This window comes from Castanea sativa, chromosome 4, assembly GCF_040712315.1.
Source record: "Castanea sativa cultivar Marrone di Chiusa Pesio chromosome 4, ASM4071231v1".
Classification (NCBI taxonomy): domain Eukaryota; kingdom Viridiplantae; phylum Streptophyta; class Magnoliopsida; order Fagales; family Fagaceae; genus Castanea; species Castanea sativa.
Genome location: NC_134016.1, coordinates 50,170,223 through 50,197,276, shown reverse-complemented (window position 1 = coordinate 50,197,276; position 27,054 = coordinate 50,170,223). Strand labels below are relative to the sequence as shown.

Genomic DNA, 27,054 nt, shown 5'->3' with positions numbered 1-27,054 from the left:
AAAAGCAGAAATCTCTGGTTTTTCAGTTTTTTTGTGTATGTGTAGTTTTTAGGTACAGATATGGAGGCTGCAGCGAGAGAACACATTGAAGAGATACGCAGAACAAAGTTCTCCATTGGAGGGGAACAGAACCCATTAATAGAGGATCTTCACCAGGCTGTCAAGAACCTCTCTGCTGAGCTTTATGCCAAGGATGCACATTTTCTCATGGAACTCATTCAGGTTACTTTCTCAACTTCATTCATTCTTTCTTAATAGTGTATGCTTGTGTGTTTGTGTTTTTATTTTTGTTATTGGCTCTCAATGATGAATATGTTTGTGAATGTCAGAATGCCCATGTCATTGTTCTTCAAATTAAATGCTCAAATGGTTGAGTAATGGTTATCATACACTCGCTAAGGCACGCAATTATGTTTTCAAAAATACTATTTTTAAAAGAGTACTGTGTGCATGCACCATTAAGTTTATAACAAGATTTAACCTAAATGTTTGTTTTTACCAAAAAAATAAACCTAAATGTTTGTTAATACTTTCCACCACTTTTTTATATTTTACCATTTTTTCATAGACGTACGTGTCCGGAAGATTTTAGCTTCTGAGGTAGTATTTGGGTTGCGTTTCTCATGCGCTGCATTTGCATTTTTTCTCTTTTTGTTTAATTGAGAATTTGTTTAAATAAAGCTGAAAATTGAAAAATATTATAGCAAAATAATTTTTTAATGTATAAAAAATACTGTTCACTTCTAAAAAAATCACTGTTCATGGTCATGAACAGTGAGAGTAGCGCGTCCAGCAAAAAAAAATTTTGAGGCTGAAACATAGACGCTGGGCGTTTCAGCCCCATCCAAACATACACTGAGAAGCACGTGAACATGGGACAAAGACCTGCCAGTGGGTCCTATGCATTATGCACGGAACCCACTACCTCTTTGAACGTCCAAATTTTGCACTGAAATGTGTCACCTAATAGGTCCTGTGCACTGTTTACGAGATTCAAAAATATTTTTTTTCAACTTTTTTTCATTAAAAACTGGTCTCACGGCACTATGTACACATTTAAAAATTATTTTACTACAATATTTTAGTTTTCAATAAAATAAACGGTATCCAAATAGACCCTGATTATTATTTTTTTTTTCTTACTTTTTTTACTGAAGAAGTAACAAAATTAGTTCTCTTTTATTAATTTTTATATTTTGGACAAAACATAAGTACAGTAACTTAGGATATTTGGTTTCACTCAAACTCAATTCTCATGAGTCATAACTCATATCTTTAACTCTACTTTTTCACTCACTTCAGAAAATATTTGTTTGGTTTCATATTTTGGATGCATATCTCATTTCTAAAACTCAAATTTGTGCATAAAGTAGTGGGATCCATTGAAACACTTTACTCAAAATTTGGAAACATCTAAATTTTGTTTTCAATTTTCATAAATTAAAAAAAATCAACTAAAAAATCAATCCAAATAACTTCATTTTAAGTGAGGCTCATGTTTTTTTGAGTTTTCAGTTTTTATCAATCCAAACACTCTTATGTCTCCTCTTTTAAAAAATAAATTACTAGAAAATGTGGGATGTCAAGCTCACTCAAATGACAAATTATTATTTTTTCATGGGCCCACTAGGGGACACCACTTTGTTGAATGTTATTCACATATTTTATCTTAGAACTGTGTTTAGATGGAAGGGACATAGGATGTATTACATGTATTCGATGGGGCGTGCTACGATGTTTGTTTGTTTGGTTTTCTTTTTTCTTTTTTTTCTTTTTTTTTTCTTTTTTTTATGGATCTGCTGTTAGATAAAGACAAAAATATTTCCTTTAATTTTTTTTTAAAGGACTGGGTTTTATATTTTTTTCTTTTTTTGCATTTTTCTTTTTTGCATTTGCATTTTTATGGATCTGCTACTCTCACTGTTCATGTTTCTTTTTTTCTTTTTTTGGCTTTTATATTTTTTTTAAGATTTTAAATTTATAGTTTTTTTATACTCTTTAAAAGGAGGAAAATGTCAGAGTTATAAATCTTTTACAAATTGCTGATATGGTGAGTGATTATTGGTAAGTAAAAAATTAATATAAGTAAAAAATTAATTTAAGTAGTGGATCCAAATGCAAATCAATAAGAATTTGTTATATCAATAAATTGTAAAAAAGTTTATAGTTATAGCATTACTCTTAAAAGAACTAATGATATTGTTAAAGAGGGCATTAAAGTGTAATTTTATAGAATTGTCCCCAAGTCAAACTATGCCTTTGTGCCTGTGTACTCCATGTGAAATGGTGGATACATGTATTGGATACATGATAAATTTACTCAGGAGGGAAAGAGAAATAAAAGGAAGGGAATAGAGAAGGTTTAATTAATCTTTACTTCAAAATTAGAGAAAGTCTATGCTCACAAAATTTTCACAATAACCTTGATTTGAGTTGTGGTGGGTTTGGATGTAATCTTATTTTATATTATTTTATTCTGACTTACGCTAGACAGACACTTTGGCATGTGAAATTTTGTTGGGGCCATAGAAGAACTCTTAAAATTAGCAAAAGATAGTTATAATTGTTAATTTATATGATATTATTGTTTTCTCTCTTTCCAAATTAACATCCAAACAAAGTGGAGTACTTTTTTACTTAATTTTTAATTAAATGGGAAAAAATGCAACATTCTCTTGGCCTTCTCTCTCTCTCTCTCTCTCTCTCTCTCTCTCTCTCTCTCTCTCTCTCTCTCTCTCTCTCTCTCTCTCTCTCTCTCTCTCCAAACTTCTAAACATAGTTTCTGTGATAAAAGTTTCGTATATAAACTTAGTGTTAGATGTATTTATAGAGCAAAAGAATAGGGTTGACTTTTATTGACTTATGTATAATGTTGAATTGTTTTTGGTCAGAATGCTGAAGATAATAATTACTTGAAGGGAGTGGATCCATCCCTTGAGTTTGTAATCACTTCTGAGGACATTACAAACACAGGGGCTCCAGCAACATTGCTGATTTTCAACAATGAGAAAGGTTTCTCATCAAAAAACATTGATTCTATTTGTAGTGTTGGTCGGTCCACCAAGAAAGGCAACAGGAAACGTGGTTATATCGGAGAGAAAGGTACTTTACCTAGTTTCCTAGAATTACAGCTTATACTGGCCACTCTAGTCTAAGTATTGTTATGAGAACTAGTAACACTAAAAGTTGTTATATATGGTTTATTCAAAATGCTATTTTGTCAATAAGACTATTAATAATATTAATTGGGTTAACTTGGAAAGAAGTCAGGATAAGCATGACAGTTTTGATTTATTTGTTTAAGTCAAACATCAAAATTCTTGATCCACAATAAGAAGAAATTATTAGGTCATCTAGGAGAACCACTAAAGTGGTCCTCCCAACCAATGAGACGATGCCACCTATGGAAATGTGTGAGTGATCTTCTTAATCAGCACAATAAATAGAAAATAAAAAAGTACCAATTGATGTCACAATTGCATAAATAACAATATTTTATTGATTGGAAGGTTAGAGGGGCAGTCCTCCCTGTGGACTTAATAATTTCTCCACAAAAGAGCAACTTTCGCATATTATTCTCTTATGATAAATGCTAACTTAAGAGTCATATGAAATATGGGTTACAATAGTTGCTTGAATCAGGAATGAAATATTGTTGCCTTGGAAAGAGAGTTGAAAGCATAAAATCTAATAATCTATAAATAAATCTTCTTGCGTGATGAAATTTTGCAAAGTCAAAATATAGCTTATAGAAAACATGAACAAACAAATCAAGGTATGTAGGAATGTTAATATTCAACAATTTATTTTGATAGAGATAATGTGTATTAGTCTTTGGTATCTAAGCCAATGTATATTCTTAGTCACCAATAAGCTTTAGTTCAATTGACACTTTCTCGTGTAAAAATAGCTTCGTTCAATTTAGTCTTTCCGTTAGTCTTGTTAGAGTTTAGCTATTAAGGACCCCCCAATCCCTTCCCCCCCCCCCCAAAAAAAGAATGCAATTTTGTATTAAAAAAAGTTTTTTTTTTTAATAAAAAAACAAACAAAGTTGACAGAGATTAACTGGAGGACTGAATTGAACAAAATTGAAAGTTAGGGTATTGAATAAAGTGAAGTTAGAGGATTGAGATAAATTTTAGGCAAATTTAAAGTGTGTAATTTGTAATTTAGCCAAAAATTTTCCAAGACAATTGTTTGTTTTCCGGTATTTGGTTGTGTTTTTTAAAACTCTTTTCTATATTTTTATATAGATATTAACAACTTTAAATCACAACTTTTAAAATATTAATCAAAACAACTAAAATCAAACTTAAAAATAAGCATGAACAAAATAAAATTATTGAAAATTACACTAATAAGCTCAACTATTATCTAAGCTTACACATTCAAATCATAATTAAAAACATTTGAAACCTCCAAATTGACTTTAAATTTGTTTTTGTACGACTTTTAAAATTTTGAGGCGATTCCCAAAATTTTGAGGCCTATCATGGTTATTTTGAGGATTCATGAGATATTTTTGTAACTTCAATGTTTTAGAGATTTTTTTTCTTTGTATCATTTTGGTGGTTTTAGGGGGGTATTTTAATCACCAAGAGCATTGTAGCTCAATTGGCACCTCCTGATGTTTCCAATGGAGACGGATCAAATCCCCTCTCTCCCATTGTAACCATCTAATTATAAAAAAGAAAAAAAGTGAGAGGGTTTTAGTCATAGTGTGTTTTAAAGGTATTTTGTAAGTTTAGGGGTTTTTTGGTTATTATGTCAGTTTTGAGGGTAATTTGGTCTTTTGGAAGTTTTAAGGTTTCTTCTATTATTTTAGAGGTTTTCAAGAGTGTATTTTTATCATTTTATAGGTTTTCAGGTTATTTTTGTCATTTTGTAGATTCAAGGGAAATTTAAATTTTTTGAGGTTACTCTAGCCATTTTTGGAGTTTATGGGTATTTTTGTCATTCTAGATGATTCTAGGATATCTAAGTTATATTAGAGGTTTTCAGTGAATATTTGCATTATTTTAAAGGTTTAAAGGATGTTATGGTCATTTTGAATGTTTCAATAGCATTTTGGAGGTTCTAAGGGAAATTTTGTCATTTTATAGGTTTCGGAATACTTTTGTCATTTTAGAGCTTTTCGTTCTTTTAAGCCTAAAACATTTTCAGACCCTAAGAATGTGTTTTTCCTTATTAACAAAATATGATTTTAGTTTGACCCAATTTTTTAAGTTCCGTTTGGTATGCAAATTTAAATACATGTTTTCAGCTTTTAAACAACTTTACACGTATTTTCACACATTTTTTCACCCACACGTATTTCTAAAAAAACTGAAAACTGTTGTTTAAACACACATACCAGATGGATCCTCAGTCGTCCCAAATCCTCAAAAATGAGGAAAATATTTTTTGAGAAATGTTTTACATTGAGACAAACAAGTTGTTAGTCAAGGACATAAAGACAAAGTCAAATGATTAGAGCCAAAATTTGTTATAATTAAATCAAGATCCTTAAAACCAGGTTTGAAAAAGTAATCTTAGTGTTAAATTCAAATTTGAACCAATAACAACTAACCACCTGTAATTTGTTGTAAAAATATTATAGACATAATATTTCTCGTATTAAAATATTAAATAAAATGCTGATCTGTCTTAATTTTAGTGACCACTTGGCGCTTACCTGGCAAAAAAAGCCCCATCAGCTTTTTTTTAATAATTTTTTCACCAATTTTTTCGTTTCTTTGTTTTATCTTTTATTTTTCTTACAATTTCGTTAATGAAAGATAATTTCATTTTACTTTTACACAATGTTCTTCATTGTTCTTCCCCAGAACCCAGAATTTGCAGTTACTAACCAAACAAAATTTTTACCTCATCATTTACTCTACCAATTATTTTTTGGCTTAACACCATTCATTGTTCTTCTTCCCCAAACCCAGAATCTGTAGTTAGGGAGTTTAACCAAATCTAAACGTTCTCACAGATTATAAACTACAAACCCATCTTCAGCAACTTCATGGAGGAGCTTCAGCGTTTGAAGCAACAACCGTTGACATCTCATCAATCAGACATTTCGTTTAGTTTTTCTCTTGTTTTCTCAGCAAACAAATAGAGGCTCACTCAAATACACATCCAAATCAAACCCATAAATCAACCCAAACCAAACCCACAACCAAATCCAAAAAATCTTTTGTTGTAGTACCCAATAGATTCGTCATACGGCGTCGTGGCACTAGACTGTTTCTAAACTCCAAACACCAAGCGGTGCTTTTGGGATGGGCTTATACCCAATAGATTAGGGATGGGTTTCAATTGTTGGTTTGGGGCCTCTAGTTGATGAAAGTGTTAGTTGATGGTGGGATTTTTTATTCTAATTTTGTTTGAGAGAGTGGCTTAAGAAGAGGGAGATAAGATAACAACGAAGGAAGGAATTAATTGTGCTCTATTTCTTTAGGAGACAAGTGGGCTTTTTGGTTTCAACTTTTGACATATAAGACGTAAAGAAATTGAGAGATGGAGAGATGGAGATTAAAGAATGAGGAGACTGAGAGAGACGGAGGGCTCTCTTCAGTGTTTTTATTTTTTATTTATTTTTTATTTACTTAAGAAATTGTAAGAAATATAAATTAAAAAATAAATAGTTATATTTAAAAAGCTGACGTGGCTTTTTTTTATGAATAAGGGCTGAGGTGGCCACTAAAATTCAGACATATCAGCATTTTATTTAATATTTTAATATTAGACATGCCAACAATGTAATCCGTTTGCCACGTAGGCATTTTTCATAAGTGAGTTAACGGTAGGGACCAAATTAATTGCAAATTGAAAATAAGATGGACAAAATTGACCGCTACCAAAATGTTTGGATCAAAATAATGTTTCCCCTTTATTCTTTTGCTTAAAAAATCCTCACTTAATCGCTTAAATATAAGATATGTGTTCCAAAAGCTTGCTGTACTTATAAAACCTGTGATATTCTTGTAGAAACTACAATGAAAAAATGCCGTTAAAAGTTGATACCTTTTTTAAAAATAAATTACAATAACCAATGGAATTGACAGCCCCTAAGAGCTCTCTCTCTCTCTCTCTCTCTCTCTTAAAGCTTGTGAACTGACTTCTATTCTAATCTTAAGATGTCAATGTAGAGTATTATGTGTTATATACTCAATTATAGTGAAAGAAAGTGATAATTGCTGGACAGGATAATTTAGTTGTTCTCTTATTGCTCTAATTAGTTTATTCTACTGTTAATATGCAGGAATTGGATTTAAGAGCGTCTTTCTGGTTAGTTCTCAGCCATGCATATTCAGCAATGGATATCAAATACGATTCAATGAAGATCCTTGCCCACATTGCAATCTCGGGTACATAGTTCCTGAATGGGTTGAGGAGAGTCCAACTCTTTCTGACATCAAAAAAATATATGGTTCTGGGACTACTCTTCCAACAACAACAATAGTCTTACCTCTGAAGTTCGATAAGGTCAAACCTGTGAAGGAGCAGCTCTCAAATGTTCATCCTGAAGTTCTATTGTTCCTATCAAAGATTAGGCAACTTTCAATTAGGGAACATAACAAGGATCCTAGGCTGAATACAGTAAGTGCAATAGCAATTACAAGTGAGACTGAATTGGTGGAAAGGAAGAACATTGATGCTGTGTCCTACACAGTCCATCTCTCTGCTGATGAAAAGGATAAGGAGTATGAGGGAGAATGCAGGTACTTTATGTGGAAGCAAAAGTTTCCTGTTAGGCAAGAAAACAAAGTGGAAAGGAGAATGGAAGTTGAAGAGTTGGTGATCACATTGGCTTTTCCTTTTGATGAGCGCCTCCACAGGGGAATGAGCTCACCTGGGATCTATGCATTTCTTCCCACAGAGATGGTTACTAACTTTCCCTTCATAATTCAGGCAGATTTTCTTCTTGCCTCATCAAGGGAAACAATTCTCTTGGACAGTAAGTGGAACCAGGGGATTCTTGACTGCGTGCCCTCTGCTTTTATCGATGCTTTTGATTCGCTAGTTATAAATTCTGTGAATGCGCCAGTGTCTAGCTTGGCTCCCATGTTCAGGTTCATTCCCATCAACAGCTCTTCTTATCAAGAGTTGAATGTTGTCAGGGAGTCCATCAAATCAAAGCTTCTCGAAAAAAATATTCTTCCAAGTGAGTCATACACGGAGCAGAAGTCCTTTCATCAACCTCGTGAAGTTGGTAGGCTTATGCCTGCTTTTTGGACCATTCTGGAAAAGGCAAGGGAGCAAAAGGTGAGCTTGGTTCATCTTTCATCACATGGAAAGCACATTTTGAGCTCCTCATTTGATAGAACAGAATATGATAACATATTGAATTTCTTGGGTGTGGAACTAGTCAACAACGAATGGTACGCAGAGTGCATCCAAAGTTCTAAACTTGTTAAAGGAGTGTCAGAGGACGTGTACTTGGAGCTTTTACTGTTTATTTCTGATAACTGGAGGTTCAAATTTGAATTAACCAAAATCAAGGACATTCCACTAATAAAATATGTGGATCTTTATGGCGATGTGTCTTTGTGCAGCATAAATGAATCCAAGCAGTTGACTCGTAACAGAGTGGTGTCCTTATCCCGTCATTCTAATCATATCTCATGGCTGATTGACTGGAACAAGGAATTCAAATGTCCAGCCAATTACTTTTTTTGGCCGAAAAGCACACAAGAAGCTATTCGGGTCTTCTCTAAGAGGGATACAGTCTTGAAGTGGCTACAAGATCATGTGAAGGTTGGTGGTATGAGCGTCTATGAATATGCAATTCACCTAAATAATTATCTCAGTAGTTGCCAGAAGCGTGCTATTGCCTTTGTTCACTTTTTGTACCACTCCCTTCGAAAGTCTTTTCTTTCCCAAGGGGAGGTTGGTGTTTTATGTCATTCTGTGCCACTTGTGGATAACTATGGAAATCTAAAGAGTCAAAGAAAAGGGGTTCTTGTCCCTGCCAAGGGAAGCAAATGGGTGGGATTGATTGGTTCAAATCCATGGAAAAATGAAGGCTACGTTGAGTTAGCCGAAGAATACTTGCAACCAGGCTATTTTGCTGGTGAATATGCTTCCGGAGAAAGACTCTTGGAGTTCCTTAAAACTCATGTTGTAGCTTCTGATATCCCTGATATATCTCCTCCTAATGCTGCAATTCCTACAGTATCATCACCACTCACCAAGAAAAATGCATTCTTGCTGTTGGGCTGGATTAGAAAGATGAAACGTAAAGAAATTGACATTCCCAAGAAGTTCTTGAAATGCATAAAGGAAGGTAGCTGGCTGAAAATTACTACTAGTGGCTGTCATGGTTACCGGCCACCTTTGGAGTCATTCATGCTTTCCTCTTTGTTGGGAAACATTTTGCAGAACGGATCCGTGCTTGTTGATATTCCGTTGCTTGATCTAAGTTTTTATGGTGATGAAATAAATGAGTATAAGGAGGAGCTGAAGAAAATTGGAGTCATGTCTGAGTATGGAGAAGCATGTGAATTTATTGCAAAGCATCTTATGTCTTTCACAGAATACTCCACTTTAAGTAGAGACCAAGTGCTGTCTGTACTAAATTTCATCAGATTTTTGAGGAAAAAGTTTCTTCCTCAGGATGAGTTCATCAACAGTATCAAGGATAAGAGATGGCTAAAGACATGGTGTGGTGTCAGGTCTCCAGTTGAATCTGTTTTGTTTGATGAGGAATGGAAAACTGCATCACAAATCAGTAGCATCCCCTTCATCGATCAAAATTACTTTGGAGAGGAAATCCTTTCTTTTAGAGAGGAACTCAAGTTGCTTGGTGTGGTAATTGGTTTCAATGATCGTTATCAGCTCGTTGTAGACAACTTCAAATTACCTTCAAGCTCATCTCTGAAACCTGAGGCTGTTCTTTTGATACTTGAATGTATGCGAAGTCTAGGATCATCTAACAAACTTGTTCAGGCATTGAGAGGTGTGAAATGCTTCAAGACGAATCTTGGGTACAAGCCTCCGGGAGAATGTTTCTTGTTTGACCCTCAATGGGTTTGCATTCTACAGGTTTTTGAAGGTTTTGCATTGATTGATCATGATTTTTATGGATGCAGTATCTTCTCTTACAGAAACGAGTTGAAGCAAACTGGAGTGAAGGTGGATTTTGAGGTGGCGGTAAAAGAATTTGCTGACAAATTCAAGCGGGAGGCATCTTCCATGACTAAAGAACGTGTTCTCTCTTTTCTTTCATGTCGTAGACAGCTAAAAGATAATGCATATGTGTTTCCTCTAGATCTTATCATAAACATACGTGGCCTTAAGTGGTTGCAAACTAGGTGTGGTGATAAGAGATCTCCGAGAGATTGCATTCTGTTTGGGCCAGATTGGCAGTCAATTTTACCAATTACTGTTGACCTCCCTTTCTTAGATGATAGTGACAGCTATTATGGCAAGGACATTCATAAATACAAGGAAGAGCTGAAGAACATGGGGGTTATTGTTGAATTCAAAGATGGTGCGAAGTTTGTAGCAGCTGGTCTTCACTTTCCCATATTTCCTTCCCACATAACTAATGAAAATGTGTTTTCATTGCTGCAATGCATACGGATTTTAAATGAACGAGTGAATTACTCCTTTCCAGATCCTTTCCTAAAACAAATTTCTCGGAAATGGTTGAAGACCACTAAAGGTTATAGGCCTCCAGAAAATTGCTTATTATTCGATCCTAGGTGGGGCTCTTATTTGAGGCGGACAGATGGACCTTTTATTGATGAAAATTTTTATGGTTCTAATATTACACTGTACAAAGAAGAGCTCAAGACAATAGGAGTCATCCTTGATGTTAAAGAAGGATGCTCATTGATTGCCAGCCACCTTGAGCTCCATGTTCAGTTGCCTACCATAGTTCGAATATATAATTACTTGAGTCTATTTAATTGGGATCCAGACAGTGAAGTTGCAAAAGGGATATGGATCCCGTATGGAAGTCAGAATGGAGAGTGGGTCAGCCCCTGTGAATGTGTTCTGCATGATAAGGATGGTCTCTTCAGTTCGCAGCTGAAAGTTCTTGACAAATATTATGCGCAAAAGTTACTTAACTTCTTCTCACATGCTTTCCGTGTTAAATGCAATCCTTCAGTTGCTGATTACTGTAAGCTTTGGGAGGTTTGGGAAAGTTCAGGACGTCGATTGTCACATGATGACTGTCTTAAGTTCTGGGGTTATATTTTGAAGCACTGGGGTGAAAAGACTGAGAAAACTCTCACTGAGAAGCTGGTGAAATTGCCAGTTGCTTCTGGCTCAGATGAAGTTTTGCTGTTCAACAAGCATGATGTTTTTATAGCTGATGATCTTCAGCTGCAAGATCTTTTCAAACAGTTTTCTGCTCAATCTCTATTTGTCTGGTACCCTCGACCAAGCAAGCCTTCTTTACCTCAGATGAAGTTGTTTGACATTTACAGGAAGATAGGTGTTCGCACTATATCCGAGTCTGTAGAGAAGAAAGAATCAAACACAGTGGATGTTGCTCAACTCAATCAGGTGAATCCAAAGGAGAATTTGATTACAAAAGATCTGATTATGCTCATCCTTGGTTTTCTTGCAAATCCTGTGATGAAAATGGAAGCAGAAAGGAGGCATGAAATTATCCGAGGGCTTCTGAATATTACTTTCCTTGAGATAGTTGAACCGATAACTATAAACTACAGTTTATCACTTTCTTCAGGGGAGATCATGAATGCGAGAGCAAGCCGGATGATATGCTGGGATAGAGAGTCTTCAAAGTTTTTCACACAGAAGTTGGACAGGTCTAGTGGATATAAGAATCAAATGGAATATGCTACATATTTTTCTGAAGCAATATCTGAGGGTGTGTTATGGGAAAACAGTGATCATATTGGTGCACTCTCTGAACTGATCAAGCTGGCCTTCATGGTGGAATTTAATGAGGAAGCAGTAAGGTTTTTAATGAAGTTCAAGAATTTGCAAATTTTCTTGGAGGACGAGGAGTTCCTTGCATCTGTCTTCCCTTCTGACTAGTTAGATATATACCATGAATTGTTAATATTTGTAAGTGTTTCTTTCATATATTTCTTGTGTGTTTCTAACTGTGTTTTTGGCGTAAATGTCAAAAAGAATGAATTAGCGGCTGCTTTTCTGATTATATTGGTCAGTCATATAGTGTTAACCTTATATTGTTTTGTCCTAGGTTTTCCTTTGTTTGTATTTCTATTTTGGGGTGAAACTATTGTAATATTTTTGTTATTGGCATTTATATATATTTTACGATGGATTAGTTGCTACTTGCTACATTGCTGGTTCTGATAGTCTAGAAATAATGTTGTTCTGCATCTCTTTTCTTTCTTATGTGCGATTGTTATTTTTTAATAATATGTTTGAAGATTATGCTCTAATGTTAGTCATCCGAATCCTGCATGTGATGTTTGTTGCTATTTAGATCGAGGAATTAACTAATATAAGATTGGAAAATATGAAAGATATGTTTAGATAATTTTGTGTCATTCTTTTTTCTTTTTGGCTCAATTTTGACTACTTCAAACCTTGTCCTCAGCCCAATCAACAATACACCATCTTGATTTTGCATTTAAGCTTTCTTTTCATGTTAAATTTGAACTCCAGTATTTGTTATATTCAATTTTCTTCATGAAACTTGTTGGATGGAGAAATCTTACGTATGGAAGATGTAGGGGAATTGCTGGCAAATGTGCTAGTACTAAAATTAATGTAGCACTTAAATTCATGGAGAATAAATATAATCAGGTTACATCCTATCACTGACTGTTGATAGAGTGACTCAATCTTTGATTACATATACAATCCTATCTTCTGATCTAAAGAACTTGATTCATGACCAAGAACTACAGAGGAAATCCTGAAAATCCTATAAAGTTAGAAAAAAGCAGAAACAAATTAAAAAGCTGTCTTCATTCTTCCCTAGAGTGTAATCAAGCTTTTTCTGCAAGAAGACGAGCTCTTTCATTTCCAGAGCAACTCGGGTAGTAGCATGATTTCACATTCAACAAATTCTTTACAGGTCCACTCCTTCGGATGGCTTTTGTGAATCGCGTTCCTCTATGTGTTTTCTTCTTTGTCTTTGTCTCCTGGGCCTAAAGTACACCATTGCAAGAAAATGTGGTTACAAAAATCCTTATCATTACTATTTTTGTAATCAGTGTGCGTGAGAGAGAGAGAGAGAGAGAGAGAGAGAGAGAGAGAGAGCTCATAATACATACCTCATCAGAAGTCACTGATACAACGCTCTCTGCACTCTCAGCACTCTCACCACTGAGACGTTTTGTGTACAAGCTGTCCTCCTTACCTGCACACATTATAACACCCGTTTGTATTGCCTTCCCAAATTTCATAGACAAAACATGAGTGTCGACTCAAAGATTCAAGAATACTTACCCTCCTCCTCGTTATTTTCTTCATATGGGACACAATATACCCTAAAACTTGGTGATCCAGGGGATACGTATCTAACCTTATCATTCTCATCCTCCTCATCTTCTTCCTCTTCCTCACCTGCCATTGTTTGTTCCACCACCACAACCTTATCCTCTATAACCACAGTCTTCTCAACCACCTTGTCCTCTTCGTTTTCTTCTTTTCCGTCTTTACAATCCTTTCCACCCTTTTTTGCATATTTCTCATCTTTATGCTCCTTAGGCTTCTTACTTGTGTCAGGTTCAAACTCAGACTCCGGCACGGGTGACACTTCCAATTTCTTTTCCTCTACCGGGGTTTCCTTTGAAATTGGTACAGTCTCATTCAATGAAGAGGTGTTGCTCTTGCTCTCCTCTTCAGGTAGAAAACAAGTCTTGGGTGTTTCCTTTGTTATTGGCACAGTCTCATTCAATGAAGAGTTTGTGCTCTTTCTCTCCTTGTCTTGTAGAGATTGAGCCTGGGAATTTTCATCGTCTACCACCTCTTCTTTAAGTAGTTCTTTCTTGGACATGTCAGCATGTCTACGTCGTCTCATCTGCTCAAAAAAGCGGCGAATGATAGGACGGAGTTTGGTTGGTACTGCCTCCTTTTCTGGATTGAGCTTTGAACCCCCTATCCCCATTGCTTATCAGAACAAAATGTAGGAAAAGACAAGGGGGTTTGTAAAAACTAAGGGTTGGGTATGAAGAAGTTTTGATAGAAAAATGATGATGTTAAGAGTTTGAGAATTTGAAAGCATGGTTCAAAGATGGGATTTGCTATAAATAGCAACATTGAAAATATTGGTTCGTTGTTCATTCTGTTTTTTCTACAGGTGTTGAGAGGACTAATATAGGAAAAGGATGAGTATTTGCAACTCAGCTTTGAAGGACAAGGACTATCTCCTTGACTTCCAAATTTAGAATTCTTTGCTTTCATGGCAATACCTGTGGAGAAAATGATCTTGCTTTACTGGTGGAAGGAGTCAATATATGCTAATTCATAACCCTTGTATGATAGAAACTGCCAACACCTGTATTAGGATATCTTTATCTTTAAAAATAAAATTGGTTAGGAACCTCATTTTATTCCCATGGGGAAATTAATGAGTGCTATTATACATCTAGATGCTGAAAATCTGGAAGAGCTACTATTGCCATTGGTACTTAGACATCTATATTCCAACCATTTGCAAAGTGAAGGATCTTATTTACTTTGAACTTAACCAAAACCCTCTTTATTACAAATGTAATTATTTCATGGTTTGGATTAGATATTACAAATTTATTCTCTGGAGGAGCTACTATAGCCATTGGTCCTTAGACATCTATATTCCAACCATTTGCAAGCAACAGATCTTATTTACTTTGAACTTAACCAAAACCCTCTTCATTACAAACAAAATTATTTCGTGGTTAGGAATAAATATTACAAATTTAAACATGTATTTAATATCGCAATCATTTAAAATTTTTAGGTAATGTGACAGGATGTACCCTTTTTTGTACCATCCGACTCTTATGGCTCATTTTGTATCACAGGCTATCCTTCTTGGAATATACTAAATTAAGAAGGTTTCAACATTTTTTTTTTCTTTTTGAAGGAAAAAAAAATTACTACTTGGCCCACAACCTGAAAAATGAAGTAAACGGCCATGGCCAATGAGAGAGGAATACAGCAGACCTCGATAAACTTGTTATTGGACCTTGACAACATAGCTCCGTGTCATGACTGGATATCCATAGCAGACATGGAGGATAACAGAGAATACACTGCTTGATCACAATCCAAAAACCATTAAAATTTGAATGTTTTAAAATTGTGTGCAAAGCAAAGTGCTTGAGGTCTAGGGAGAAAAGAGTTTGAGTTGTAAAATTAGCAACATTATTATAAATAGCTATAGAAAAAAAAAATTATGTGCATTGGATATTTTTTTCCCCTCTTTTTAAGGAAGACAAAACAACTGTGTATAAATGTATACTTTTTGTGGCGCCTAATATCCTAGAAAATAACCAACTGCTTTATAGTTTAACCGGTAGTCTGGTACCTCTTGATGTTCAAAACAAGGATGTCCAAATTCAAATCCTCACTCCTCCATTATTATTATAGAACTAGCTACAGGCTCATGTAGGTTGTAAACGAGCTGAGCTTTGTCGAGTAGTGCATGTTCAAGCTTAGCTCGTCAGGAAAAATCAAAAGCTCAAGCTTGGCTTGAGTTTGTGACAAACCTAAAAATAGTATTTGAGCTTGAGCTCGTGGGAAAGCCAAAAATCTTAAACTTGGCTTAGCTTAGCTTGATTAATTAGTCAAGCTAAACTCAAGCTTAATATCAAGCTCAAACTTGTGCTCAGATCAAGTTTTTGAGTTTGAGATCTAAAAATATTACATTATTAAATGCCTAAATCTCTAAAATTAAGAAAAAAAAAATAGTATACTCATTTTATCACGCATTTAGTCTTACTTATGATTAGCTATTATTCAAATTAATAATTTACATAATTAAATTCATTCATTTATTATTTCTTGTCTACAATTTTAGCAATTATTCGAAATACAATTTTTTCATTCACGTTAGATGGTGAAGGACTAGAAAAATACTTGTTTGTAACTATTATGAATGAGAAAATACTAACATGTTTCATAATTTTACTTTAGATGATTGATAGGGAAGGATCATATGTGACCTACTTAATTATTTATTTATTTTTAAATGTAACTATAGTCTAAAGTGGTTCTTGATCAGTTTAAAGGGAATGAAAAAATTAAGGTAACATAGGTAGAGGTCTCATGTAGGTCATGTTATTATTAAGATATATGTAATGAATATATTTAGCTAACATGTATTAACTTATAAATGAGTCTATGCTTGAATTGTTGTATATCAAGCCTAATAGCTCATGAGCATGTTTGTGAACAATATTTTTTGCTTGGGCTCGGCTTGTTTATTAAACAAGCCTAAAATTAAGGCTCAAACTTGGTTTATTTATAAACAAATAAACATGAACAAAATTTTTATCGAGTCGAGCCCGAGTTGTTCATGATTGGCTTGGTTCATTTATAGCCCTAGGCCCACCCACGCTATGCGTGGGAATATATAAATATTACATAATGAGGTATAATATATAAAAAGTAGCAATTACTTCAAGTTTTTTTTTTTAATAAAGATTTCTACAAGTATTTTTTATCTTTTTATCTCTACAAAGTACAAATGTATCATACTATTATATTTTGTAAAAGCTCGGATTTGTGTTAAAAACACAAGAGCTGTTTAGACCCCAAAATTAAAAATTACGGCTCGGTTGATTTTACTCTAACTTATCTAAGTGGGGAAACAAGAGTAAATGAAGCACAATCAACTGATACTACTCTAGTGCATAAATATGAACAACAAACAATAAAATTAAAGCACAAAAGTAAGGGAATAGAGATGCAAACACAAGATAATACGCCGATGTGTTATCGAAGAGGAAACCGAAAAACTCGGCGAAAAACCTCTCCACTGCTCTCCAAGCGGCAAATCGATCCATTAGAGAATAAAGTTGGAGTACATGAATAACAAAAGACCCTCCAAGCCTAGTCTACCCAATGTACTTGAGCCCTCCAAGCTCCTGCTACCAACGGACTTCTCAGAGTCATGTCTTCTCTAACTTTCCGGATCCCGCAATACGCTCGATTGCATCCGCCAAGCCTCACCGGCTTCTCTTGGCAAATCCCCAAAACTTCCCAATCTCCAAAACACTCTCTACACTCTGAATATGTGTGGGTTGTGTTTGGGTACAAATCTCCTCTCAAGGTATGGCAATGAGAGAGGGAATGAGAAGAGGCTACAATGATTTCTCACTAAGAATGGGTAGCTCTCTCTCTAAAAGATGGGTGTGTGTGTGTGTGTGTGTGTTGTAGAAAACCTGTTTAGGGTTTTTCTCTCTGAATGGTCTCTCATACTTTCGTGGATAATGAGGGTATATATAGTATGGGTGAATGGTAAGAAAGTCACACTTAAAAATCCTCCAGGCAGAGAGTTTCACGGGTATCTTGCGAGAAGGCCTTACCACCGAGACACTCGCGAAATTGACAGCCTGACACGACTCTTTAACTTCCAGTCATGTGCTTCTCACACGCCCTTTTCACGGGATGACTAGTCGCGAAAAGCACTGATCTTCAATTAAGCTTGAGTCTTCACCAACTTAATATTAAACCCAATACAATAGAATCCCACAAAATACAATGAACAAAATAAAGCAAATACAACACTTTTTGTCAGGGAACACAGCCAACATAAAACATAGTTGTAATATCACAACTTTACATTTTGTATGTTTGATTAATATTTTTTTTAAATGAACTATATTTTTCTAACTTTTGTTATATTTGATATACATCTAAACTTTATAAGTTTCAAATGTATTATTCAAAATTTTCATCTCTTAAGGAATAATGAGATTATTATAATAATGATAATAATAATTCATCACAAAATTACAATGTTATCTTAACCAAAATTAAAACAAAACAAAAAGAATGAAATACAGATTTTATAATAATTTATTACTCAAAAAATTGGTAGGCATATTCAAATTCATATCCACTTAGATAATGTTTTGATATAAACTCAAATTCCTATTCCAAAAAAACTAAGTATTAACCCAAATCAAAATTCAACCAAAGCTATAAAAGGGAGAAAGAAGATTTTGTAATGGGAAATTAAAAAACACAATACCAAAGCACATATTTTTTATTTAAAAAAAACATCAACCTTAATCAAAATTATAAGAAACAATAAAAATCCACAAGACCATAGAGAGAGAGAGAGAGAGAGAGAGAGAGAGAGAGAGAGAGAGAGAGAGAGAGAGAGAGAGAGAGAGAGAGAGAGAGAGAGAGAGAGAGAGAGTACGCACAGTTTTTTGTGGGGAAAATATAAATTGAATGTGAGAAATAATATCGAATTTATACAAAATAAAATGGGGAAAAAGAAGAGTCAAAATATAAGAAAAAGAAAATGATGAATGAAGTGTAACATTAGAGTAGAAAGTAGTGAGAAGATAAAGAGACAAAGTAAAGAGTAATGAGGAGATAAAGAAGTAAAGATGGAAGGAAAAAGTTGAGAGAAGTGTAATAATAAATGTAGACTAAGAGTTTTTTTTTTATAATAGGGGAAAATTTTTAGAAAGAAAAAATAAGAGATAAGAAATAAGTGGATAATGTGACTGGTGATGTGGCTCAATAAGAGTGTAGCAACAATAAATAATATACTTCAACTTTTAGATATATATATATTATAATTGTGGGTACATGAATTCCAATAAGGTAATTGCGACACGTGTCATACCCATGGCCGAGAAGTGCCATTATCATGCCGAGGAGGTCATACCCTCGACCAGTAAGGTTACGACAAAAGCACGTCACTAGAGGAGCTCATACTGTAGATAAATAGTTTCAGGGAAGGGGTTAGCACTGACATGACTGAAGGGATGGTGACTGTCACCACATTTAATGCATCCCACCAAACCTCTTGTCTGCATTAATGTGGAAAAAACCCCTGAACAGTGCTGTCTTGGCTATCGTAACTCACAAGGGGTTTGGAGAAGGTATTTAGTGGGACAGACACTTAAGTAGTGGCTTAGATGATCAACAAATGGAGGACTCAGATCATCTAGGGGGAGCTATATAATGTAAGAAACCCTCCGGGGACAAGAGGGAAGGAGGGGAGAAGAAAACATTGTAGTGGCAAGAACTGTAAAAAAATCTGAGTTTAAAAGAAATATAGGCCAGGATCATTCTCCTAGGACATTGCTGAGGAGGATTTATTTTTTTTAAGAGCTTGTTCTCTTTATTTTCTTGCCATCTTTTATTTATTGTATGTATTCTTGGATCCCCTGAAGCCTAACTTTTAAGTCCGCTCTCTACAAATTAATTATATTAGACTCTTTGAGCCTTAATCCATTCATCCCTTGGGCTTAAGAACCAAAACTCGTTCCTACAATAATATATGTACATATATTCTTACGAATACTTACGCACAAAAAAAGGCATATTTTCATATTGGTCCCATGCAACTAGGTGGATTTGTGAGAAAAATGACGTACATCTTATAACGTGGAGCACTCAAGTTTCATGAAAACGATGTTATGCACTCCATTACGGATCTTGGTATCAAACATGTTTTGTTTGAAGGAGATTATAGTAATAATAATGCTATAAAGATAATGAAAAGTACATTTTGCAAAGGTACATTGGGCTATAAATAAAGACAATAAAAGGGATTTATCCGCACTGGATTTTTCGATTCATTTTTTGTACCTTGAGTTAAAGAGAATGGAATGTGAGATCCTATAAGGTGGCCCACTGGGTTGATGGTTGTAATGTGGAGGGGCCCATATCTCTCTCATTTTTGTCCACTAATGTATTTGTTTCTAAGGAGGGAGGTGGATTGGGCTTTTCTTCCTTATATTGTTTTAATTTATTTGAGTAATAATTCTTCTCCTTCTTTTTCTTTTTTTAATGTGGAACGCCAAAGTGTAGCAGAAACTCAAACAAATCTAATATTTTGAGAATGTGGGGCAGAATGATGTTTGGTTGATAAATTTTTTTATCAAATTGGAGACATCAGTTCACCTTGCTTCAATAAATTGAAGTAGAAGAGGATATTAAAAACTAGCCTTTATATAGAAGCTCTTCTAATTTTTTTTTTTTTATAGTTCAAAACTTTTCACCAAAATTCTAGGGGAATGATGAAAGTTTAAAAAGTGATAGAAAAATACTTTTTTCAAAGAAAAGATGATGTATAGTGAGATATGAAAGCTCGTGAAAACACTATTGCTTGTTTAGACCACCAATTTTTAATTGCGGCTTAATTAATTTTATGCTTAACACATTTAATGAGGAATATACATGATTAGCAAATTAATCAATCTAAGCACTCAACAATTGCACGGATGAACAAATAAGTGCAATACTAAAATGGAAATGGCAGTGGGTAAAAGAATAGCAAATACAAGATAACACCGAGATGTGTTATCAAAGAGAAAACGAAAAACTAGGCGAAAAATATTTTCGCAACCCTCTAAGTCAAAATGATCCACTAGTGAATAAGTTGGAGTACAACGATACCAAAAAATCCCTCCAAACTTAATCTATCCAACGTACTTGAGCCATCTAAACTCAAGCTACAAACAGACTTCTCGGAGTCTTGTCTTCACTAACTTCCTAGATCTTGCAATACCGCCTGATTGCACCGTTAAGCTTCACCGGCTTCTTTTGGTAAATACCCAATGCTTCCCAAGTTCCAAAATACTCTCTACCCTTTGAATAGGTGTGAGTTGTGTTTGGGTACAAATATCCTCTCAATGTATAACAATGGAAGAGAGGAGGAGAAGAGACTACAAGGATTTCTCTGTTGAGGATGTGTAATTCTTTCTAACAAGGTAGGTGTATTGTCGAAACTTTTCTAGGGTTTTCTTCTGAATAGATCCCTTTTCAATTTTATAGGTAATGGAGGTATATATAAAATGGGTGAAGGGTATAAGAGTCACACTTAAAATCTCAGTTGCAAGTGTTTTTCGCGGGTCATCTCGCGAGTTGGCCAAGTCACAAGATGAGTCGCAAAACTTATTGACTCTTCAGCTTCTGGCATGTACTCTTTATGTGACCTTCAACTGTCTTGATCAAATCTTTACCATTTAAGACTAAACTCATTACAATTAAATCCCACAAAATACAAGGAAATGAATTAATGAAATTACAACATTTTTTTTCATAGAATAAAGCCAACATAAATGTTATATGAAAAACCATAACTTAACAAGATAAAATTAGAGGAAATCAATGGAGTTGTAAGAAGAACCTAGAAAAGAGAGATAAAAGTTATGAAAAAAAATAGATAATAGGAAATTAAATCAAATATGAGATTAGTTCAAGGAAAAGGAAAATACAATAAAAAATACAAAGTAGTAATTAAAACAATATCAAAGGAAATGTACCTTTCTCAATGAAGAGATGGTGATAAATTGAAAAAAGAAATTGAGAAAATCAAAGTCTTTGTCCAAAGAAAGTAAAAACTAGAAAGTAAAATATATACAAATAGAGCAAGGATTTTAAAGCTCCTAGTGGCTGATAGCTATTTGTTTATTTATTTATATATTGGGATTAGATGGAAGAGTAAGAAATTTAAATTTAAATTTAAATAAAAATAGTGATCAACCATGTGTGTGCGCCTTAGATAATGAGGAGTTTAAAGTTGAACGTGGGTAAAAAGGTAGATGGATTTTCGGTGGTATTTTTTTCCCCCAAAAATAACATCGGTACATAGTTTTGTAGAGTTGATAAAAGTTTGGGTAAGTTTAAAAATTAGGAGATTAAGAGCAGTTTTTTTTTTAGGGTGCTTTTTCTTTTTTAATTGTGTGTTTCTGTTTTAGCTTTTTTTTTTTTTTTGGAAAAATAAAATTCCTCTTTTTGTTTAGATGAGGGATTAAGAAATTTGAATTCAATTAAAAGGTGATCAACGTGGTGTGTTGGATTGTAGAAATCTATTTCTAAATACTGATATAGAGAAAAAATTGAGATAAGGATAGAGATAAGAACTTTTATTTAAAGGATTAGTAGGCTAGGGCCTAGTATTTGAATTTAAATAGAACATAGATATTGAATTGGAATGAATTGTTAGGTAAATGATTTTTTTTAACATGTTTTTTATGGATTTGAATGTGTATTTGAAAATTGAAAGCGGTGCAGTGGGGTTAGTGGGTTTTTGTTTTACGTATTTGTCCCCAAGTTTGTCATAGCTTAATCTTAAGGTGTAGAGAGTATTTTTGAATCACATGAAAGTCGAGTCCAAAGAAGCGAATCATGTTATAGATCACTAGTCTTTGTTTTGAAGATATGAATTAGTAAAAGGGTGTCCTATTTTGTATGCATTAGAAGTAAAGTTAGAAATATATTTTTACCAGGTTGTCCTCAAGTTTTTACTTGTTAAATGTAATGTTTAAGGATATTTCTGAATCATATAAAAATCCAGTCCAAAGAAGGGAATTATCTTATAAATATTATAGATATAGATATAAAATAGATAAATAAAAGTAAATTGCAAAGTGCACCCCTGAAATTTGGGGTTGCTTGAGTTTTACACCTTGAAGTTTAAATTTTTTTATTTTATACCCTGAAGTTTGGTTAGCGAAACTCCACCCTCAGTTAGTTTTAGCTATTAAGTGACACATCATTGTGTTAACATTTTTTTTTGGCCAACTCAGCCCCAAATGACACCAATTCACTAAAAAAAATGGAAGAGTTGTCATCTCCAAACGTCAACACGATGATGAGTTGGCAAAAAACAAAACACGTCAACATGATGATGTGTCACTTAACAACCAAAACTAACTAAGGATGGAGTTTTGCTAACGGAACCAAACTTCAGGATATAAAATCTAAGCAACCCCAAACTTCAGAGGTATACTTTGCAATTTATCCTAAAATAAAAATAAAAACTCCCTTGACTTCTATTTTGATTTGCAAACTAATCCTTATGGTTTAATTTTTGTCAACTTATTCCCTTTGTCAGAATGAATCAATTTGGTCATTTCATTTAGATCTGTTAGCAAATATAGCCATTTAAAAAAAATTATTTTAAATAATGCATGCTTTCAGTTAAATTTTTAACTAAAAATAATTATCAAGCAACGTTTGCTAATAAATTTGGATGGAATGACTAAATTAACTTATTTTTACTAAATGGGAGATTAATTTGACATTTGAATTGTTTGTTTGGGAACACCTTATTTAGCTGAAATTAAAAACTTTTTGTTGAAATACTGTAAATAAGTTAAAATGTAGTTAAAATAGTACAGCGAGATTCATAAATAGTAACAAAAATAATCTAAGTAATAAAAAAAGCTGATTTTTTAAATCAATACCAAACGCATACGAAATAAAAATAAAGGGATTATTAATAGTGCTTGTGAATTGTTAGGAATCTTCTGTGAAGCCGTCATTGAAGGCCATATGAAACAGATGCGTGTCGTGGCTGTAACACACGTTTAATCAGATGATATGGCGGGGCCATTTCTAACTTCTTCCGAAGGTTTAAGAACATTTTCTCAAACCGTAACTCACTTGAGGTTGAGGGAAAATTATTAGGTACTCTCGGAGTACTATAAATGCGTACTCCCTCTTCTCACATGAATGATGAGTCCTATCATGAATTTAATTAGTGGGACCCACCATTCATGTGAGAGGAGGGAGTACGCATTTATGGTACTCCGGGAATACACAATAATTTTCCGAGGTTGAGGCCCATGAATTGGGCTTCTGGGACTATTAGTCCTTTATCACTGCCTCTGCTGATTACTAGCCTTATGGAACATTGTCGGCTTTAAGCACCCTAAAATATTTTAGGATGCTTAAAGCCGACAATGTTCCATTAAAAGATAATCTGTAAAGAAATAATTGAAGGACATCTCCAATTCCTAACTTGAATCTTGGTTGTAGGAAAAAAAAAAAAACTACATACACATAGGTATTTTTTTAAAATAAATAAATAAAATTGAGTGGTTTGACTTTTAAAGAAACATCATTTATGTCGTCTACTCATGATAATTAACCTATGACGTCTGCTCCTAACGATAGTTATTTATTATAGACCAAGACATATTAAAAAAACTATTTATATTAGTTAATGCCTATATGTGTATGCTCTTTATTATCAAACCAATACATATTAAGAAACTAGCTATATTAGCTAGTGCCTATATGTGTATGTACTAAATATCGTGTGAATATTATAGATTAGTGTTGCTATGAGATTTGGTTAGTTGTTACTGTTTCAGTTAGCTACATTGTTAAGTGTCCGTTTGGCAAAAATCATTTCTGCCAACTTATTTTACTATTTAGCTTATTTTTGGTATTATTCATGGGTTTCACTGCACTTTTTGGTACTATTCATGGGTCTTACTATACTATTTCGGCTAATCTTTACTTTTATCTAAAACACTTTCAGTAAAAAGTTTTCAATTTCAGTAAAATAATCAGATCCCAAATGGACCCCAAGTCAGTTATTGTTGAGAATGATATGAAGCTCTTTATTATCAGACCAAGACATATTTAAAAACTAGCTATATTAACTGATGCCTATATGTGTATGCTCTTTATTATCAAACCAATACATATTAGGAAACTAGCTATATTAGCTAGTGCCTATATGTGCGTGTACTAAAATATCATGTGAGTATTATAGATTAGTGCTGCTATGAGATTCAGTTAGTTACACTACTAAGTCAATTACTGTTGAAACTGATATGCAGTTAGTTAGTGGTTAGCTTTTGGGGGGGGGGGGGGATATAATAGCTAAAAGGATCAATGAGAGGTTATGAAAGAAATTAGCTGAACACTGTTCTAATCCTTCCCCATATTTTGGAGGCTTGCTACCCTCGAATGTAACTATCTTCTTCTTCCTCATTTCTTCTCTTACCACTTAGTTCTAGTATATCCAAGAATTTAACAAGACACCAGTCAATTTTTTGTGTAAGCAGGTATTGAGTCCCAAATTTCTTATTCAGTCATTAGAAACTTTACCAGTTAAGTTAACTTGAACCCACACATCTAGAAGAGATTTAGACAAGAAATTATCAATAGATTGTAATACACCTTAAAGCATTGCTTGAACTTTGGGTAGGGTAGCAAAATTCCTTGTCCCACTCCAAATTACCCAACATAGATTTTATCTACCCAAAAAAGGGATGGGATAAGAATGGATTTTGTCTAACCCACCCCAAGGGTGAATAGAATTTAATTTATTTATACATATCATAATATCATAAGAGGTCGAACTTAGTGCAATGGTAAGTGTCTTTCACCAAAAGTAATAGGTCACAAGTTCGAGTCCGGATAGCGCCAAAGTAAAACATTTTGTTAGGTCCATATGTTAATGTGTTGGCAAATCGTGTCAAATTGTAACTCAAACTATAAGTCTTGTGTGTTAAAGATGTGCATTCTAAGATCAAGTTGAAGAAACAAGAACTTCTCAAGAGAAATGATGTTTCTATCTTTGGCGATAGCAACCTCAATAGAGTCCCGATTGATCTTGAATCATGAATTTTGTTTTGATCGTATTTGTTTTACATTGAGTCGGCTATTAAGGTGAGTTATTGTAATTCTAATTAGAGTGCCTATATAAAGATCCATTAAGCATGATTCTTAGAAGTTTGGAGAGGCAAAAAAAGCTTGTGCTATAAATAGAGAAAACCCTAGCCTCCACCTATTTAATCTATGAGTTCAAAAGCAAATAGAGAACCATCTTTTATAGTATCATTGTTGGCATAATGCAAACCAAGGCTAAAGCCACAAAGTCATCCAAGGATTTTCTTTTTTTATTATTTATGGTTATCAAATCCTTAAGAGATTCTTGGAATCATGAACTTGATTGATGAAGGAAATCCATGGTAGAAGAATCCAACCAAGTTAGAGCAATATCTGATCACATAAGTTACTACTAAAGGTAGCAATAAAGATATGATTGATTTTTGTTATAAGAACTTCAATTCTTAATAGTGGATTTTCTTTAAGGTTGGTGGTTAACCCCTATAGTGGTTTGTTTTTCTTGGATTGTTGTTCTTGAGTTTTCCGCTTCCTTACCATATTGTTTTAGGGGAAATTAACGGGTAACGAATCTAAATTTATAATTGGTTAATTTGTTAAATTGCTCTCTCTCTCTCTCTCTCTCTCTCTCTCTCTCTCTCTCTCTCTCTCTCTCTCTCTCTCTCTCTCTCTCTCTCTCATTAGCACCAATGCCACCTCATAATGAATGCAATATGCTTCCATCCCACCCTGACCTATGGCCATTCCTTTACCATACAAATTTTCCCATCCTTAGAGACGGAATGAAGCACCATGATCCAATCTCACTCCACCTTGTTGTGATATCTAACTTTGACTTTAAGGTGTATAAAGCAAAAGACACCGAACAAAATACCTAATGGGTATTTAATTTTCCAAGGTATCTTTTGTTAGAGACAGGATATATAAGGCGCGCGAGAAGTTGAAGTGAAACCCATGTGCAAAGCTTCTAGTTCTTATTCTAGGTATGGTCCTTACAAAAGAATTTCTTTATACAAAGTTGATATACGCGTTATATTCTTTTTTCCATCCTTTTTATTTTATATCACTATCTTTAGAAAATTAATTACCTTTTAATATGAAAAGTTAGATTCCTAGAATTGCAACAAGGCCTAACTCTCCTGTATATTTTAATTAATAAATTAATATTCATCCCAAAAGTTTAAACATATAAAAGATGCAAATTAACTTAATTAATAGTCTGGCAGTCTTCTTCACATATGGAATTAAACTCTCTCAAGTGAATGTACGTAGCCTATTATATGGAATATCATACACTCTAATAATCATGACAAATTATTATATATATCTACTGAGAGTCTTTAGATTAATTAGATAGTACTCTCTTGTGCTTCCAACGGACACATTACGAATTCAAATACCTCCACTTAACTATTGAGTTTTAAAATTTTTTTAAAAAAAGTATTATATATCCAAAAGCTCTCTCCAGTAAATAATAAATTTAATTATTTAAACATTAATATTTGTAGGGAATCCAGAGCCCATTACGTTGCATGATTGCATGAATGGTAATGATCAAGA

General features: G+C 33.9%; 1 protein-coding gene across 1 annotated transcript; it reads left to right on the top strand.

The window, feature by feature from the left end:
* On the top strand, positions 1-12,269 carry LOC142630816 (uncharacterized). The gene is made up of 3 exons (XM_075804868.1): positions 1-222; positions 2,892-3,102; positions 7,253-12,269. Exons 1-3 carry the CDS (start codon positions 61-63, stop codon positions 12,004-12,006), a joined length of 5,127 nt encoding a protein of 1,708 aa, XP_075660983.1. The 5' UTR covers positions 1-60; the 3' UTR covers positions 12,007-12,269.
* Positions 12,270-27,054: the final 14,785 nt, after the last annotated feature.